This window comes from Pseudophryne corroboree, chromosome 11, assembly GCF_028390025.1.
Source record: "Pseudophryne corroboree isolate aPseCor3 chromosome 11, aPseCor3.hap2, whole genome shotgun sequence".
Classification (NCBI taxonomy): Eukaryota; Metazoa; Chordata; class Amphibia; order Anura; family Myobatrachidae; genus Pseudophryne; species Pseudophryne corroboree.
This window is the reverse complement of record NC_086454.1, coordinates 339,835,605-339,853,968: the sequence shown is the minus strand read 5'-3', so window position 1 is coordinate 339,853,968 and position 18,364 is coordinate 339,835,605. Positions and strand designations below refer to the sequence as shown.

Sequence of the window (18,364 nt, the reverse complement as noted above, 5' to 3'; positions counted from 1 at the left end):
AATAAGCCATCCATTCCGGTGTCGACTCCCTAGAGAGTGACATCACCATTACAGGCAATTGCTCCGTCTCCTCACCAACATCGTCCTCATACATGTCGACACACACGTACCGACACACAGCACACACACAGGGAATGCTCTGATAGAGGACAGGACCCCACTAGCCCTTTGGGGAGACAGAGGGAGAGTTTGCCAGCACACACCAAAACGCTATAATTTTACAGGGACAACCTTATATAAGTGTTTTCCCTTATAGCATCTTAATATGTAATAATATCGCCACAAAAATGCCCCCCCTCTCTGTTTTAACCCTGTTTCTGTAGTGCAGTGCAGGGGAGAGCCTGGGAGCCTTCCCACCAGCAGTTCTGTGAGGGAAAATGGCGCTGTGTGCTGAGGAGAATAGGCCCCGCCCCCTTTTTGGCGGGCTTCTTCTCCCGTTTTTCTGACAACCTGGCAGGGGTTAAATACATCCATATAGCCCCAGGGGCTATATGTGATGTATTTTTAGCCAGCATAGGTATTTCATTGCTGCCCAGGGCGCCCCCCCAAGCGCCCTGCACCCTCAGTGACCGTTGGTGTGAAGTGTGCTGAGAGCAATGGCGCACAGCTGCAGTGCTGTGCGCTACCTTAAGAAGACTGGGAAGTCTTCAGCCGCCGATTTCTGGACCTCTTCTTTCTTCAGCATCTGCAAGGGGATCGGCGGCGCGGCTCCGGTGACCCATCCAGGCTGTACCTGTGATCGTCCCTCTGGAGCTAGTGTCCAGTAGCCTAAGAAGCCAATCCATCCTGCACGCAGGTGAGTTCACTCCTTCTCCCCTAAGTCCCTCGCTGCAGTGATCCTGTTGCCAGCAGGACTCACTGAAAATAAAAAACCTAACAAAACTTTTACTCTAAGCAGCTCTTTAGGAGAGCCACCTAGATTGCACCCTTCTCGGCCGGGCACAAAGATCTAACTGAGGCTTGGAGGAGGGTCATAGGGGGAGGAGCCAGTGCACACCACCTGATCCTAAAGCTTTTACTTTTGTGCCCTGTCTCCTGCGGAGCCGCTATTCCCCATGGTCCTGACGGAGTCCCCAGCATCCACTTAGGACGTCAGAGAAACCATGATGCTCTTTGTACCCGTATGACGCGCGTGCGCATTGCGGTGCATACGCATGCGCAGATTAGCCGTTTTATTCACTGATCGCTATGCAGCGAACAACGGCAGCTAGCGATCAACTCGGAATGACCCCCAGTATTAGTACAACCTGTGGTCCAGAACTTGACATGAATCCAGGTGTTAGACTCTGGCCTTAGCCCACTACAAGAAAAAGTGTGAGGCAAAGGAACAGAAAGCTCCGCTGGTGTCTGCATGTAAAATGGCGGCCAGCGTGTGAGAAAAGCCGGGGCGCCGGGAACTCATGTGCCAAAGCCGGGATTAAGCTCCGACCCCCCCCCCCCCCCCCCGCGCGCTATGGCGCCTTTTTTAAATCTAATGGCGCTAGCGGATACACCGCTAATGGAGAGACCTGGACCCCACTGAAGAGCCCTGGCTTCTGCTAACAGAAGCCAGGGTTATACTTACCGCTGCCGGTGTGTTGTGGCTGAGGAGGTGACCCCCGACGCGCGCCGCAAGCAGCGGAGTCCGGTCACCTGTCAGAAAGCTAACGTCTCTGCAGCCGGGAATCCCAGTGCTGAGCCGCAAGCAGTTCCGATAGTGACCCCGCCGGTAGCTCCAACGATGCAGAAAGGCAGAGGCAGAAGCTGCCTGTCTGTTCTCAATGTAAATTTAAAAAATAAATAAAAATTTAAATAAAATTAAAAGGAATTCCATCAGGAAGAAACCCAAGAGTGACCAGCTCCCTTGGGCACATTAAAAAGACTGGCTTGGAGGGGGGACATAGTAGGGGAGGAGATAGCCACATGGTTATAAATTTAAAGTGCCAGCTCCCAGTTACTGCCTACTATATCCCCATTGTAACTGCACTCCAGTGTCCCCTAGTGGATGAAGGAGAAACAAGGGAGCAGAACAATGGGGGCAGAGGAGAGAGGGGAACAGGGCAGAAACACGGGAGAAGAACACTGGGGGCAGAGGGGAGGGGGTGACAGGGCAGAAACATGGGAACCGAACATTGAGGGCAGAGGAGAAGGGGAACAGGGCAGAAACATGGGAAGTCAGAGAGCAGGGGATGGTGCGTTACATGTAATTACTGGAAGTCAGAGAGCAGGGGATGGTGCGTTACATGTAATTACTGGTAGTCAGAGAGCAGGGGTTGGTGTGTTACCTGGCGGCACAGGTACATGTAATTACTGGTAGTCAGAGAGCAGGGGATGGTGTGTTACCTGGCGGCACAGGTACATGTAATTACTGGAAGTCAGAGAGCAGGGGATGGTGTGTTACCTGGCGGCACAGGTACATGTAATTACTGGAAGTCAGAGAGCAGGGGATGGTGTGTTACCTGGCGGCACAGGTACATGTAATTACTGGTAGTCAGAGAGCAGGGGATGGTGTGTTACCTGGTGGCACAGGTACATGTAATTACTGGTAGTCAGACAGCAGGGGATGGTGTGTTACCTGGCGGCACAGGTACATGTAATTACTGGTAGTCAGAGAGCAGGGGATGGTGTGTTACCTGGTGGCATAGGTACATGTAATTACTGGTAGTCAGAGAGCAGGGGATGGTGTGTTACCTGGCGGCACAGGTACATGTAATTACTGGTAGTCAGAGAGCAGGGGATGGTGTGTTACCTGGCGGCACAGGTACATGTAATTACTGGAAGTCAGAGAGCGGGGGATGGTGTGTTACCTGGCGGCACAGGTACATGTAATTACTGGTAGTCAGAGAGCAGGGGATGGTGTGTTACCTGGCGGCACAGGTACATGTAATTACTGGTAGTCAGAGAGCAGGGGATGGTGTGTTACCTGGCGGCACAGGTACATGCAATTACTGGTAGTCAGAGAGCAGGGGATGGTGTGTTACCTGGCGGCACAGGTACATGTAATTACTGGTAGTCAGAGAGCAGGGGATGGTGTGTTACCTGGCGGCACAGGTACATGTAATTACTGGTAGTCAGAGAGCAGGGGATGGTGTGTTACCTGGCGGCACAGGTACATGTAATTACTGGTAGTCAGAGAGCAGGGGATGGTGTGTTACCTGGCGGCACAGGTACGCAGAGAACTTGCTGATCCCCTCCTTGTGCAGCCCCAGCAGAGGGAATATCTTGAAGAAGCGCTCCACCTGAGGCAAGTCTCCGGCTTTAGTTGCTGCATCAAACTTCTCACTAACCAGGACTTTAAGCTGCTTCTCGGCCTCCTGTAGGTGCTTTAGGTTGGCATCAATCATACTGCCTAGAACCAACACAGAGATGCGTTACAATTTGTTCTAGTCAGGACACACTAACCGATCATCAACCAGCCCTGTGCCCCACACCCCCTAGACACACTAACCAAGCATCAACCAGCCCTGTGCCCCACAACCCGTAGACACACTAACCAAACATCAACCAGCCCTGTGCCCCACACCCCCTAGACACACTAACCAAGCATCAACCAGCCCTGTGCCCCACACCCCCTAGACACACTAACCAAGCATCAACCAGCCCTGTGCCCCACACCCCCTAGACACACTAACCAAGCATCAACCAGCCCTGTGCCCCACACCCCCTAGACACACTAACCGAGCATCAACCAGCCCTGTGCCCCACACCCCCTAGACACACTAACCAAGCATCAACCAGCCCTGTGCCCCACACCCCCTAGACACACTAACCAAGTATCAACCAGCCCTGTGCCCCACACCCCCTAGACACACTAACCAAGCATCAACCAGCCCTGTGCCCCACACCCCCTAGACACACTAACCGAGCATCAACCAGCCCTGTGCCCCACACCCCCTAGACACACTAACCAAGTATCAACCAGCCCTGTGCCCCACACCCCCTAGACACACTAACCAAGTATCAACCAGCCCTGTGCCCCACACCCCCTAGACACACTAACCGAGCATCAACCAGCCCTGTGCCCCACACCCCCTAGACACACTAACCGAGCATCAACCAGCCCTGTGCCCCACACACCCCAGGACACACTAACCGAGCATCAACCAGCCCTGTGCCCCACACTCCCTACACATGCTAACAGAGCATCAACCAGCCCTGTGCCCCACACCCCCTAGACACACTAACCGAGCATCAACCAGCCCTGTGCCCCACACACCCCAGGACACACTAACCGAGCATCAACCAGCCCTGTGCCCCACACTCCCTACACATGCTAACAGAGCATCAACCAGCCCTGTGCCCCACACCCCCTAGACACACTAACCGAGCATCAACCAGCCCTGTGCCCCACACACCCCAGGACACACTAACCGAGCATCAACCAGCCCTGTGCCCCACACTCCCTACACATGCTAACAGAGCATCAACCAGCCCTGTGCCCCACACCCCCTAGACACACTAACCGAGCATCAACCAGCCCTGTGCCCCACACCCCCCAGGACACACTAACCGAGCATCAACCAGCCCTGTGCCCCACACACCCCAGGACACACTAACCGAGCATCAACCAGCCCTGTGCCCCACACCCCCTAGACACACTAACCGAGCATCAACCAGCCCTGTGCCCCACACCCCCCAGGACACACTAACCGAGCATCAACCAGCCCTGTGCCCCACACCCCCTAGACACACTAACCGAGCATCAACCAGCCCTGTGCCCCACACCCCCCAGGACACACTAACCGAGCATCAACCAGCCCTGTGCCCCACACTCCCCAGGACACACTAACCGAGCATCAACCAGCCCTGTGCCCCACACCCCCAGGACACACTAACCAAGCATCAACCAGCCCTGTGCCCCACAACCCGTAGACACACTAACCAAACATCAACCAGCCCTGTGCCCCACACCCCCTAGACACACTAACCAAGCATCAACCAGCCCTGTGCCCCACACCCCCTAGACACACTAACCAAGCATCAACCAGCCCTGTGCCCCACACCCCCTAGACACACTAACCAAGCATCAACCAGCCCTGTGCCCTACACCCCCTAGACACACTAACCGAGCATCAACCAGCCCTGTGCCCCACACCCCCTAGACACACTAACCGAGCATCAACCAGCCCTGTGCCCCACACCCCCCAGGACACACTAACCGAGCATCAACCAGCCCTGCGCCCCACACCCCCTAGACACACTAACCGAGCATCAACCAGCCCTGTGCCCCACACCCCCGAGACACACTAACAGGGCATCAACCAGCCCTGTGCCCCACACTCCCTAGACACACTAACCGAGCATCAACCAGTCCTGTGCCCCACACCCCCCAGGACACACTAACCGAGCATCAACCAGCCCTGTGCCTCACATCCCCCAGGACACACTAACCAAGCATCAACCAGCCCTGTGCCCCACACTCCCCAGGACACACTAACCGAGCATCAACCAGCCCTGTGCCCCACAGCCCCTAGACACACTAACCGAGCATCAACCAGCCCTGTGCCCCACACTCCCCAGGACACACTAACCGAACATCAACCAGCCCTGTGCCCCACACCCCCCAGGACACACTAACCGAGCATCAACCAGCCCTGTGCCCCACACTCTCCAGGACACACTAACCGAGCATCAACCAGCCCTGTGCCCCACACCCCCCAGGACACACTAACCGAGCATTAACCAGCCCTGTGCCCCACACTCCCCAGGACACACTAACCGAGCATCAACCAGCCCTGTGCCCCACACCCCCTAGACACACTAACCGAGCATCAACCAGCCCTGTGCCCCACACCCCCCAGGACACACTAACCGAGCATCAACCAGCCCTGTGCCCCACACCCCCTAGACACACTAACCGAGCATCAACCAGCCCTGTGCCCCACACTCCCTAGACATACTAACCGAGCATCAACCAGCCCTGTGCCCCACACCCCCTAGACACACTAACCGAGCATCAACCAGCCCTGTGCCCCACACTCCCCAGGGCACACTAACCAAGCATCAACCAGCCCTGTGCCCCACACCCCCCAGGACACACTAACCGAGCATCAACCAGCCCTGTGCCCCACACTCCCCAGGGCACACTAACCGATCATCAACCAGCCCTGTGCCCCACACTCCCCAGGACACACTAACCGAGCATCAACCAGCCATGTGCCCCACACTACCCGGGACACAGTAACCGAGCATCAACCAGCCCTGTGCCCCACACTCCCTACACATGCTAACAGAGCATCAACCAGCCCTGTGCCCCACACCCCCAAGGACACACTAACCGAGCATCAACCAGCCCTGTGCCCCACACTCCCCAGGACACAGTAACCGAGCATCAACCAGCCCTGTGCCCCACACTACCTGGGACACAGTAACCGAGCATCTACCAGCCCTGTGCCCCACACTACCCGGGACACAGTAACCGAGCATCAACCAGCCCTGTGCCCCACACCCCCCAGGACACACTAACCGAGCATCAACCAGCCCTGTGCCCCACACTACCCGGGACACACTAACCGAGCATCAACCAGCCCTGTGCCCCACACTCCCCAGGACACAGTAACCGAGCATCAACCAGCCCTGTGCCCCACACTACCTGGGACACAGTAACCGAGCATCTACCAGCCCTGTGCCCCACACTACCCGGGACACACTAACCGAGCATCAACCAGCCCTGTGCCCCACACTACCCGGGACACACTAACCGAGCATCAACCAGCCCTGTGCCCCACACACCCCAGGACACACTAACCGAGCATCAACCAGCCCTGTGCCCCACACTACCCGGGACACACTAACCGAGCATCAACCAGCCCTGTGCCCCACACTCCCCAGGACACAGTAACCGAGCATCAACCAGCCCTGTGCCCCACACTACCCAGGACACACTAACCGAGCATCAATCAGCCCTGTGCCCCACACCCCCTAGACACAGTAACCGAGCATCAACCAGCCCTGTGCCCCACACTACCCGGGACACAGTAACCGAGCATCAACCAGCCCTGTGCCCCACACTACCCGGGACACAGTAACCGAGCATCAACCACACCACACTTCATGATCAGTGTAGAGGGCAACAAGCTGTCCCCATCCCTCACTCCGTCATCTATGAACATACATGTCAGGGTGTAATGTGTATGCGATGTGTGTGACATGATGAAATACACAAGAGCATGTCCTGCCTAGCTCCTGGATTCCATGCCAAGTCTGTGCCCTGGCAATACCCGGACACAGATATGCAGAGTGATAGAGGATACTCGTCACCTTCTTTCCCCTGCCTGCTGAGCTCAATGACCGATTTATCCAAGGACAGGTATCTGTGGATGTGCGCTGCTGCCTGCTCGTACTCCTCATTCTTCAGAGCGCTCTGCACCCCATCCATGCAGAACTTGAGATCCAGAATGTCGTCTGCTCGCTGTATGGCCTGATAGAGGCGGCTCTAGAGAATAGGACAGGTCTAATGATTAGTGACCACTGAACCTGTAACCCACAGACACAAAGTATACGCATCTCCTAATATTTATCAGACTGCGTCCCCCTGAACCGCGCTCCCTTTTCAGCAAAAGTTATAACCTAGCAAATCCCAGGAGTCACTGTGCCCAGAGCCTGGGGCAAATCCAATCAGACTGGGAGCTGTGCACATAGGTGGTCATTCCGAGTTGATCGCTCGCTAGCAGGTTTAGCAGCCGTGCAAACGCTATGCCGCCTCCCACTGGGAGTGTATCTTAGCTTAGCAGAAGTGTGAACGAAAGGATCGCAGAGCGGCAGCAACGTTTTTTTGTGCAGTTTTAGAGTAGCTCAAAACCTACTCAGCGCTTGCGATCACTTCAGACTGTTTAGTTCCTGTTTTGATGTCACAAACACGCCGTGCGTTCGGCCAGCCACGCCTGCGTTTTTCCTGGCACGCCTGCTTTTTTTCGAACACTCCCTGAAAATGGTCAGTTGACACCCAGAAACGCTTCCTGTCAATCACTCTGTGGCCGGCAGTGCGACTGAAAAGCTTTGCTAGACCCTGTGTGAAACTACATCGTTTGTTGTTAAAGTACGCCGCGTGTGCGCATTGCGCCGCATGCGCAGAAGTGCCGTTTTTTTGCACAGCGAACGAATGCAGCTAGCGATCAATTCGGAATGACCCCTATAGACACAACTTCTGCTCGTACCTCCATAAGCTGTCAGCGGGAATCACAAAGCTGCCGGTACAGCGCACTGGTAACTGGGTCAGCCCCTATGGGTGATAGCTGACAGGTTCTCTGTGCACAGTAAATGGAGGAAGCCAGGTTATAGGTAAATGGAATATATTTCTCCATTCCCTCTGCCACCCCCACAGCAGGGGTGATATGGCCGTCATACCTTGGCTAGGTCCAGCTGTCTGACTTTACTGCTGACGTTCTCCGCCAGGTTACAAGTAAACGTGATCATCCCTGATAGCTGCTGGGCATCTCCTTCTATCAGCTGCAGGTTTGGTCTAAAATAAAGAGAAGCCAGGAAAGGTAAGGGGTAGGTGAGCTGAGAGGAAATGTAGGATTCTGGGACAAAAGCCAACAATGCAGAACTAAGCTTACTGAGAGACCTACAAAACGAGATGTCATAGTGCGGTGTCATATGCCCAGACCGGACCCTAGAATCTCCTCTATTAGGCACCTGTACATTGGTTGGGTCACTCATGTCTGTATGTACACACTTCTGTCTTGTACATCATATATTGTCCTATTGTCTTTTCTCCATACACTGAGCTGAAGTCTGACAAGTGCTGTCCCCAGCAGGGTATAACGAACCTACTGCCACCTCCACCTCTCTCCAACAGGTTATAACATGTAAGACGAACCTACTGCCACCTCCACCTGTCTCCAACAGGTTATAACATGTAAGACGAACCTACTGCCACCTCCACCTCTCTCCAACAGGTTAGAACATGTAAGACGAACCTACTGCCACCTGCACCTACCCCTGACAGGGTATCATATGTAAGATGGACCTGCAACAACCTCCACCTGTCCCCAGCAGGGTATCCTATGTAAGACGGACCTGCAACAACCTCCACCTGTCCCCAGCAGGGTATCATATGCAAGACGGACCTGCAACAACCTCCACCTGTCCCCAGCAGGGTATCATATGTAAGATGGACCTGCAACAACCTCCACCTGTCCCCAGCAGGGTATCATTTATAAGAAGGGTCTCGGCAGGGCATAAATAAGATTTTACTTACCGATAAATCTATTTCTCGTAGTCCGTAGTGGATGCTGGGACTCCGTAAGGACCATGGGGGATATAGCGGCTCCGCAGGAGACAGGGCACAAAATAAAAGCTTAAGGATCAGGTGGTGTGCACTGGCTCCTCCCCCCATGACCCTCCTCCAAGCCTCAGTTAGGACACTGTGCCCGGACGAGCGTACATAATAAGGAAGGATATTGAATCCCGGGTAAGACTCATACCAGCCACACCAATCACACCGTACAACTTGTGATCTGAACCCAGTTAACAGTATGATAAACGCAAAGGAGCCTCTGAAAAGATGGCTCACAACAATAATAACCCGAATTTTTGTAACAATAACTATATACAAGTATTGCAGACAATCCGCACTAGGGATGGGCGCCCAGCATCCACTACGGACTACGAGAAATAGATTTATCGGTAAGTAAAATCTTATTTTCTCTGACGTCCTAGTGGATGCTGGGACTCCGTAAGGACCATGGGGATTATACCAAAGCTCCCAAACGGGCGGGAGAGTGCGGATGACTCTGCAGCACCGAATGAGAGAACTCCAGGTCCTCCTCAGCCAGGGTATCAAATTTGTAGAATTTAGCAAACGTGTTTGCCCCTGACCAAGTAGCTGCTCGGCAAAGTTGTAAAGCCGAGACCCCTCGGGCAGCCGCCCAAGATGAGCCCACCTTCCTTGTGGAATGGGCTTTTACTGATTTTGGCTGTGGCAATCCTGCCACAGAATGTGCAAGCTGAATTGTACTACAAATCCAACGAGCAATCGTCTGCTTAGAAGCAGGAGCACCCAGCTTGTTGGGTGCATACAGGATAAACAGCGAGTCAGATTTTCTGACTCCAGCCGTCCTGGAAACATATATTTTCAAGGCCCTGACAACGTCAAGCAACTTAGAGTCCTCTAAGTCCCTGGTAGCCGCAGGTACCTCAATAGGTTGGTTCATGTGAAATGCAGAAACCACCTTAGGTAGAAATTGAGGACGAGTCCTCAATTCCGCCCTGTCAGAATGAAATATCAAGTAAGGGCTTTTATATGATAAAGCCGCCAATTCTGACACACGCCTGGCTGAAGCCAAGGCTAACAGCATCGACACCTTCCATGTGAGATATTTTAAGTCCACAGTGGAAAGTGGTTCAAACCAATGTGACTTTAGAAAACTCAACACCACATTGAGATCCCAAGGTGCCACTGGAGGCACAAAAGGAGGCTGTATGTGCAGCACCCCTTTTACAAATGTCTGAACTTCAGGTACTGAAGCCAGTTCTTTCTGGAAGAAAATCGACAGGGCCGAAATTTGAACCTTAATGGACCCTAATTTTAGGCCCATAGACAGTCCTGTTTGCAGGAAATGAAGGAAACGACCCAGTTGAAATTCCTCTGTAGGGGCCTTCTTGGCCTCACACCACGCAACATATTTACGCCAAATGCGGTGATAATGTTTTGCGGTTACGTCCTTCCTGGCTTTGACCAGAGTAGGGATGACTTCTTCTGGAATGCCTTTTTCCCTCAGGATCCGGCGTTCAACCGCCATGCCGTCAAACGCAGCCGCGGTAAGTCTTGGAACAGACAAGGCCCCTGCAGTAGCAGGTCCTTTCTTAGAGGTAGAGGCCACGGTTCGTCCGTAAGCATCTCTTGAAGTTCCGGGTACCAAGTCCGTCTTGGCCAATCCGGAACCACGAGTATAGTTCTTACTCCTCTCCTTCTTATGATTCTCAGTACTTTTGGTATGAGAGGCAGAGGAGGGAACACATACACTGACTGGTACACCCACGGCGTTACCAGAGCGTCCACTGCTATTGCCTGAGGGTCCCTTGACCTGGCGCAATATCTGTCCAGTTTTTTGTTTAGACGTGACGCCATCATGTCCACCTTTGGTTTTTCCCAACGGTTTACAATCAGGTGGAAGACTTCTGGGTGAAGTCCCCACTCTCCCGGGTGAAGGTCGTGTCTGCTGAGGAAGTCTGCTTCCCAGTTGTCCACTCCCGGAATGAATACTGCTGACAGTGCTATCACATGATTTTCCGCCCAGCGAAGAATCCTTGCAGCTTCTGCCATTGCCCTCCTGCTTTTCGTGCCGCCCTGTCTGTTTACGTGGGCGACTGACGTGATGTTGTCCGATTGGATCAACACCGCCTGACCCTGAAGCAGAGGTTTTGCTTGACTTAGGGCATTGTAAATGGCCCTTAGTTCCAGAATGTTTATATGAAGAGACGTTTCCAAGCTTGACCACAGGCCCTGGAAATTCCTTCCCTGTGTGACTGCTCCCCAGCCTCTCAGGCTGGCATCCGTGGTTACCAGGCTCCAATCCTGAATGCCAAATCTGCGGCCCTCTAGTAGATGAGCACTCTGCAGCCACCACAGGAGAGACACCCTTGTCCTTGGCGACAGGGTTATCCGCTGATGCATCTGCAGATGCGATCCGGACCATTTGTCCAGTAGATCCCACTGAAATGTTCTTGCATGGAATCTTCCGAATGGAATTGCTTCGTAAGAAGCCACCATTTTTCCCCAGGACCCTCGTGCACTGATGCACTGAGACCTGTCCTGGTTTTTAGGAGGTTCCTGACTAGCTCGGATAACTCCCTGGCCTTCTCCTCCGGGAGAAACACCTTCTTCTGGACTGTGTCCAGAATCATTCCTAGGAACAGTAGACGTGTCGTTGGAATCAGCTGCGATTTTGGAATATTTAGAATCCACCCGTGCTGACGTAACACTACCTGAGATAGTGCTACTCCGACTTCTAACTGTTCCCTGGATCTTGCCCTTATCAGGAGATCGTCCAAGTAAGGGATAATTGAAATGCCTTTTCTTCGTAGAAGAATCATCATTTCGGCCATTACCTTGGTAAAGACCCGAGGTGCCGTGGACAATCCAAATGGCAGCGTCTGAAACTGATGACAGTTTTGTACTACAAACCTGAGGTACCCTTGGTGAGAAGGGTATATCGGGACGTGGAGATAAGCATCTTTGATGTCCAGAGACACCATATAGTCCCCTTCTTCCAGGTTCGCTATCACTGCTCTGAGTGACTCCATCTTGAATTTGAACCTTTTTATGTAAGTGTTCAAGGATTTCAGATTTAAAATTGGTCTCACCGAGCCGTCCGGCTTCGGTACCACAAACAGCGTGGAATAATACCCCTTTCCTTGTTGCAGGAGGGGTACCTTGATTATCACCTGCTGGGAATACAGCTTGTGAATGGCTTCTAGAACTGCCTCCCTGTCGGAGGGAGACTTTGGTAAAGCAGACTTCAGGAAACGATGAGGGGGAAACGCCTCGAATTCCAGTTTGTACCCCTGCGATACTACCTGTAGAATCCAGGGATCCACTTGCGAGTGAGCCCACTGCGCGTTGAAATTTTTGAGACGGGCCCCCACCATATCTGAGTCTGCTTGTAAAGCCCCAGCGTCATGCTGAAGACTTGGCAGAAGCAGGGGAGGGCTTCTGCTCTTGGGAAGCGGCTGCATGGTGCAGTCTTTTTCCTCTTCCTCTGCCCCGGGGCAGAAAGGAGTGGCCTTTTGCTCGCTTGTACTTATGGGAACGAAAGGACTGAGATTGAAAAGACGGTGTCTTTTTCTGCTGATGTGGAGTGACCTGGGGTAAAAAGGTGGATTTTCCAGCCGTTGCCGTGGCCACCAGGTCCGATAGACCAGCCCCAAATAACTCCTCCCCTTTATACGGCAATACTTCCATGTGCCGTTTGGAATCCGCATCCCCTGACCACTGTCGCGTCCACAACGCTCTTCTGGCAGAGATGGACATAGCACTTACTCTTGATGCCAGGGTGCAAATATCCCTCTGTGCATCACGCATATATAATAATGCATCCTTTAAATGTTCTATAGTTAACAAAATATTGTCCCTATCCAGGGTATCAATATTCTCAGTCAGGGAATCCGACCATGCGACTCCAGCACTGCACATCCAGGCTGAGGCGATTGCTGGTCGCAGTATAACACCAGTATGTGTGTATATACTTTTTAGGATATTTTCCAGCCTTCTATCAGCTGGTTCTTTGAGGGTAGCCGTATCAGGAGACGGTAACGCTACTTGTTTAGATAAACGTGTGAGCGCCTTATCTACCCTAGGGGGTATTTCCCAACGCGCCCTAACCTCTGGCGGGAAAGGATATAATGCTAATAATTTTTTAGAAATTAGCTGTTTTTTATCGGGAGAAACCCACGCTTTTTCACACACCTCATTTATTTCCTCTGACTCAGGAAAAAATATTGGTAGTTTTTTCTCACCCCACATAATACCCTTCTTTGTGGTACTTGTAGTGTCAGAAAGGTTCAATGCCTCTTTCATTGCCGTGATCATGTAACGTGTGGCCCTACTGGACATTACGTTTGTCTCGTCACCGTCGACACTAGACTCAGTATCTGTGTCAGGGTCTGTGTCGACCCACTGAGGTAACGGGCGTTTTAGCGCCCCTGACGGTGTCTGAGACGCCTGGACAGGCACTAACTGATTTGCCGGCTGTCTCATGTCGTCAACAGTTTTTTGCAAATTGCTGACATTATCACTTAATTGTTTAAATACAATCATCCAGTCAGGTGTCGACTCCCTAGGGGGTGACATCACCAACGCAGGCAACTGCTCCGCCTCCACATAATTTTCCTCCTCATACATGTCGACACACGCGTACCGACACACAGCACACACACACCGGGAATGCTCTGATAGAGGACAGGACCCCACTTAGCCCTTTGGAGAGACAGAGGGAGAGTCTGCCAGCACACACCCAGCGCTATATATATATACAGGGATAACCTTATATAAGTGTTATTCCCTTATAGCTGCTGTTAATTATTGTTATTTGCTGCCAACAATGCCCCCCCTTCTCTTTTTTACCCTGATTCTGAAGCAGGACTGCAGGGGAGAGTCAGGGAGCCGTCCTTCCAGCGGAGCTGTGAGGGAAAATGGCGCTTGTGTGCTGAGGAGATAGGCTCCGCCCCTTCACGACGTCCTTATCTCCCGCTTTTTTGTGTAAAATGGCAGGGGATTAAAATACATCCATATAGCCCAGGAGCTATATGTGATGTATTCTGTTTTGCCACCTAAGGTATTCTGTTATATTGCGTCTCAGGGCGCTCCCCCCCCAGCGCCCTGCACCCTCAGTGACCGGAGTGTGAAGTGTGCTGAGAGCAATGGCGCACAGCTGCGGTGCTGTGCGCTACCTTAGTCTGAAGACAGGATGTCTTCTGCCGCCGATTTCACCGGACCTCTTCGTCTCTTCTGGCTCTGTAAGGGGGACGGCGGCGCGGCTCCAGTGACCCATCCAGGCTGAACCTGTGATCGTCCCTCTGGAGCTAATGTCCAGTAGCCTAAGAAACCCGATCCACTCTGCACTCAGGTGAGTTCGCTTCTTCTCCCCTTAGTCCCACGATGCAGTGAGCCTGTTGCCAGCAGGACTCACTGAAAATAAAAAAAACCTAACTAAACTTTTATTCTAAGCAGCTGAGGAGAGCCACCTAGATTGCACCCTTCTCGGCCGGGCACAAAAATCTAACTGAGGCTTGGAGGAGGGTCATGGGGGGAGGAGCCAGTGCACACCACCTGATCCTTAAGCTTTTATTTTGTGCCCTGTCTCCTGCGGAGCCGCTATATCCCCCATGGTCCTTACGGAGTCCCAGCATCCACTAGGACGTCAGAGAAATATACATGATGTAAGACGGACCTGCAACAACCTCCACCTGTCCCCAGCAGGGTATCCTATGTAAGACGGACCTGCAACAACCTCCACCTCTCCCCAGCAGGGTATCCTATGTAAGATGGACCTGCAACAACCTCCACCTGTCCCCAGCAGGGTATTTATATGTAAGACGGACCTGCAACAACCTCCACCTGTCCCCAGCAGGGTACTTATATGTAAGACGGACCTGCAACAACCTCCACCTGTCCCCAGCAGGGTATCCTATGTAAGACGGACCTGCAACAACCTCCACCTGTCCCCAGCAGGGTATCATATGCAAGACGGACCTGCAACAACCTCCACCTGTCCCCAGCAGGGTATCATTTATAAGAAGGGTCTCGGCAGGGCATAATATACATGATGTAAGACGGACCTGCAACAACCTCCAACTGTCCCCAGCAGGGTATTTATATGTAAGATGGACCTGCAACAACCTCCACCTGTCCCCAGCAGGGTATCCTATGTAAGATGGACCTGCAACAACCTCCACCTGTCCCCAGCAGGGTATTTATATGTAAGACGGACCTGCAACAACCTCCACCTGTCCCCAGCAGGGTATCCTATGTAAGACGGACCTGCAACAACCTCCACCTGTCCCCAGCAGGGTATCATATGTAAGATGGACCTGCAACAACCTCCACCTGTCCCCAGCAGGGTATCCTATGTAAGACGGACCTGCAACAACCTCCACCTGTCCCCAGCAGGGTATCCTATGTAAGATGGACCTGCAACAACCTCCACCTGTCCCCAGCAGGGTATTTATATGTAAGACGGACCTGCAACAACCTCCACCTGACCCCAGCAGGGTATCCTATGTAAGACGGACCTGCAACAACCTCCACCTGTCCCCAGCAGGGTATCATATGTAAGACGGACCTGCAACAACCTCCACCTGTCCCCAGCAGGGTATCCTATGTAAGATGGACCTGCAACAACCTCCACCTGTCCCCAGCAGGGTATCCTATGTAAGATGGACCTGCAACAACCTCCACCTGTCCCCAGCAGGGTATTTATATGTAAGACGGACCTGCAACAACCTCCACCTGTCCCCAGCAGGGTATCATAAGTAAGATGGACCTGCAACAACCTCCACCTGTCCCCAGAAGGGTATCATATGTAAGACGGACCTGCAACAACCTCCACCTGTCCCCAGCAGGGTATCATATGTAAGACGGACCTGCAACAACCTCCACCTGTCCCCAGCAGGGTATCCTATGTAAGATGGACCTGCAACAACCTCCACCTGTCCCCAGCAGGGTATCATATGTAAGACGGACCTGCAACAACCTCCACCTGTCCCCAGCAGGGTATCATATGTAAGACGGACCTGCAACAACCTCCACCTGTCCCCAGCAGGGTATCCTATGTAAGATGGACCTGCAACAACCTCCACCTGTCCCCAGCAGGGTATCCTATGTAAGATGGACCTGCAACAACCTCCACCTGTCCCCAGCAGGGTATCATATGTAAAATGGACCTGCAACAACCTCCACCTGTCCCCAGCAGGTTATCATATGTAAGACGGACCTGCAACAACCTCCACCTGTCCCCAGCAGAGTATCATTTATAAGAAGGGTCTCGGCAGGGCATAATATACATGATGTAAGATGGACCTGCTACTACCTCCACCTGTTCCCAGCAGGGTATAATATATCTGTGACTTAAAATGAAGATAGTGAACTACTGCGCCCTGTGCGGCAGCAGTCGAGGTCGACTCTGGGTGTCACTTAACACCCCAAAATCAAGATATAAACAAAAAATAAATAAAAATTAGTGTTTCCTCAACTGCGCACTTCATCAATATGTGTAATAATGGAAATATAAAGTCAATATACTGATGATGTCAATGTGTGGAAAGTCTTTTTTCAATCTCTCCCGATCTTTGTCCAATGGAATTATCTCACCTCAAGAAATGGTGTGGGGGCTATTGGACACCTGATGACTCTCCAGGGCTCCATTTCTTGAGGTAAAATAATCCGGATTTTTCCCGTCTTGGAAATTGTGACTAACATCTCCTGGATTGACAGCAGGGGCGGAGCCCATCTATACTTATCTTTTATGATGTTTTTATGAATAAATTTACTTTTTATCATTATTCGTACTCCTGATACATAATTTTATTCGCATTGAGATTGGGAGTACTCACTATCTGTGATCAAGGATCTTGAGAACTTGTGACAAGGCTAAAAGAAACCGCTACGGACACGTCTCCATTCAGAACACTGTGAGTGGGGTACGCTTGTATTCTTAGTGTTTTCTTTTAACTTGGGGTTTGCCACATTTCAATATTGAGAAATCCCTTAAAGATACCTTTACGTGATTAGATCAGTACTTACGGATGTGAGCACGGTACGCCTAATTATACCCATTTGTGTATAAGAATATATGAAACACATCACCCTGTGGTTCCATTGATATTTGATTATTTCTTTCCCTATTCTTCCTTCCTGTACACGACGCCCGGAGAAACGGAAAGGACTGTGAGAGACCATACACCCTGGCAGGAGGATTTTGAACATAAAAGAAACCTTCATATGAGGAGAACCACACGTTGAGACGTAAATATGGTATGAACTATCTTCACACACTCTAAAGATACACATTTGAATATCACTGGACCAGAGACATATCACACGATCGTGTTCTTCCCCCTTTTGTCTTTTGAGGGACATTAGACCTACCCGGAGGGAATTCCATTGAACAAAGATTGGGAGAGACTGAAAAAAGACTTTCCACACATTGACATCATCAGTATATTGACTTTTTATTTCCATTATTACGCATATTGACTTAACACGCATGGTAGGCAGTGCGCAGTTGAGGAAACACTCATTTTTTGGTTTATAATATATCTGTATACGTACCCCATTCGCTGCAGAGCCACCATCTTGCTTTCCACAGCTCCCTGCTGGCCGAGAAGTGCATCCAGCTCGGCTTCCACCTGTTTCTGTGAGACAGAGAATAGGAAGTGTAAGAGACTGATACGGTGATGGTGCAACGAAGAGACAATAATACCTGGCTGTGAGTGCAAGTGACTGGTACAATGAGGGTACAGTGAGTAGACATTAATACCTGGCCGTGAGTGTAAGAGACAAGTGCGGTGAGGAGACGGGGAGCAGGCGGGTACGGTGAGGAGACGGGGAGCATGCGGGTACGGTGAGTAGACGGGGAGCATGCGGGTACGGTGAGGAGACGGGGAGCATGCGGGTACGGTGAGGAGACGGGGAGCATGCGGGTATGGTGAGGGGATGGGGAGCATGCGGGTACGGTGAGGATACGGGGAGCAGGCGGGTACGGTGAGGATACGAGGCGCAGGCGGGTACGGTGAGGATACGGGGCGCAGGCGGGTACGGCGAGGATACGGGGAGCAGGCGAGTACGGTGAGGATACGGGGAGCAGGCGGGTACGGTGAGGATACGGGGAGCAGGTGGTTGCGGTGAGGATATGGGGAACAGGTGGGTGCGGCGAGGCTACGG

The 18,364-nt window shown here is 52.2% G+C and overlaps 1 protein-coding gene across 2 annotated transcripts in view; it reads right to left on the bottom strand.

Moving 5' to 3' along the window:
• COG4 (component of oligomeric golgi complex 4) overlaps window positions 1–18,364 on the bottom strand; it is a 117,780-nt gene that overhangs the window by 98,935 nt on the left and 481 nt on the right. For both annotated transcript variants that reach the window (XM_063945871.1, XM_063945872.1), the window contains exons 2-5: window positions 17,753–17,835; window positions 8,326–8,440; window positions 7,240–7,414; window positions 3,135–3,328 (exon numbers count right to left, since the gene is read on the bottom strand). In XM_063945871.1, the coding sequence (XP_063801941.1) occupies window positions 3,135–3,328; window positions 7,240–7,414; window positions 8,326–8,440; window positions 17,753–17,835 (567 nt within the window). The remainder of the gene's footprint in view (window positions 1–3,134; window positions 3,329–7,239; window positions 7,415–8,325; window positions 8,441–17,752; window positions 17,836–18,364) is intronic.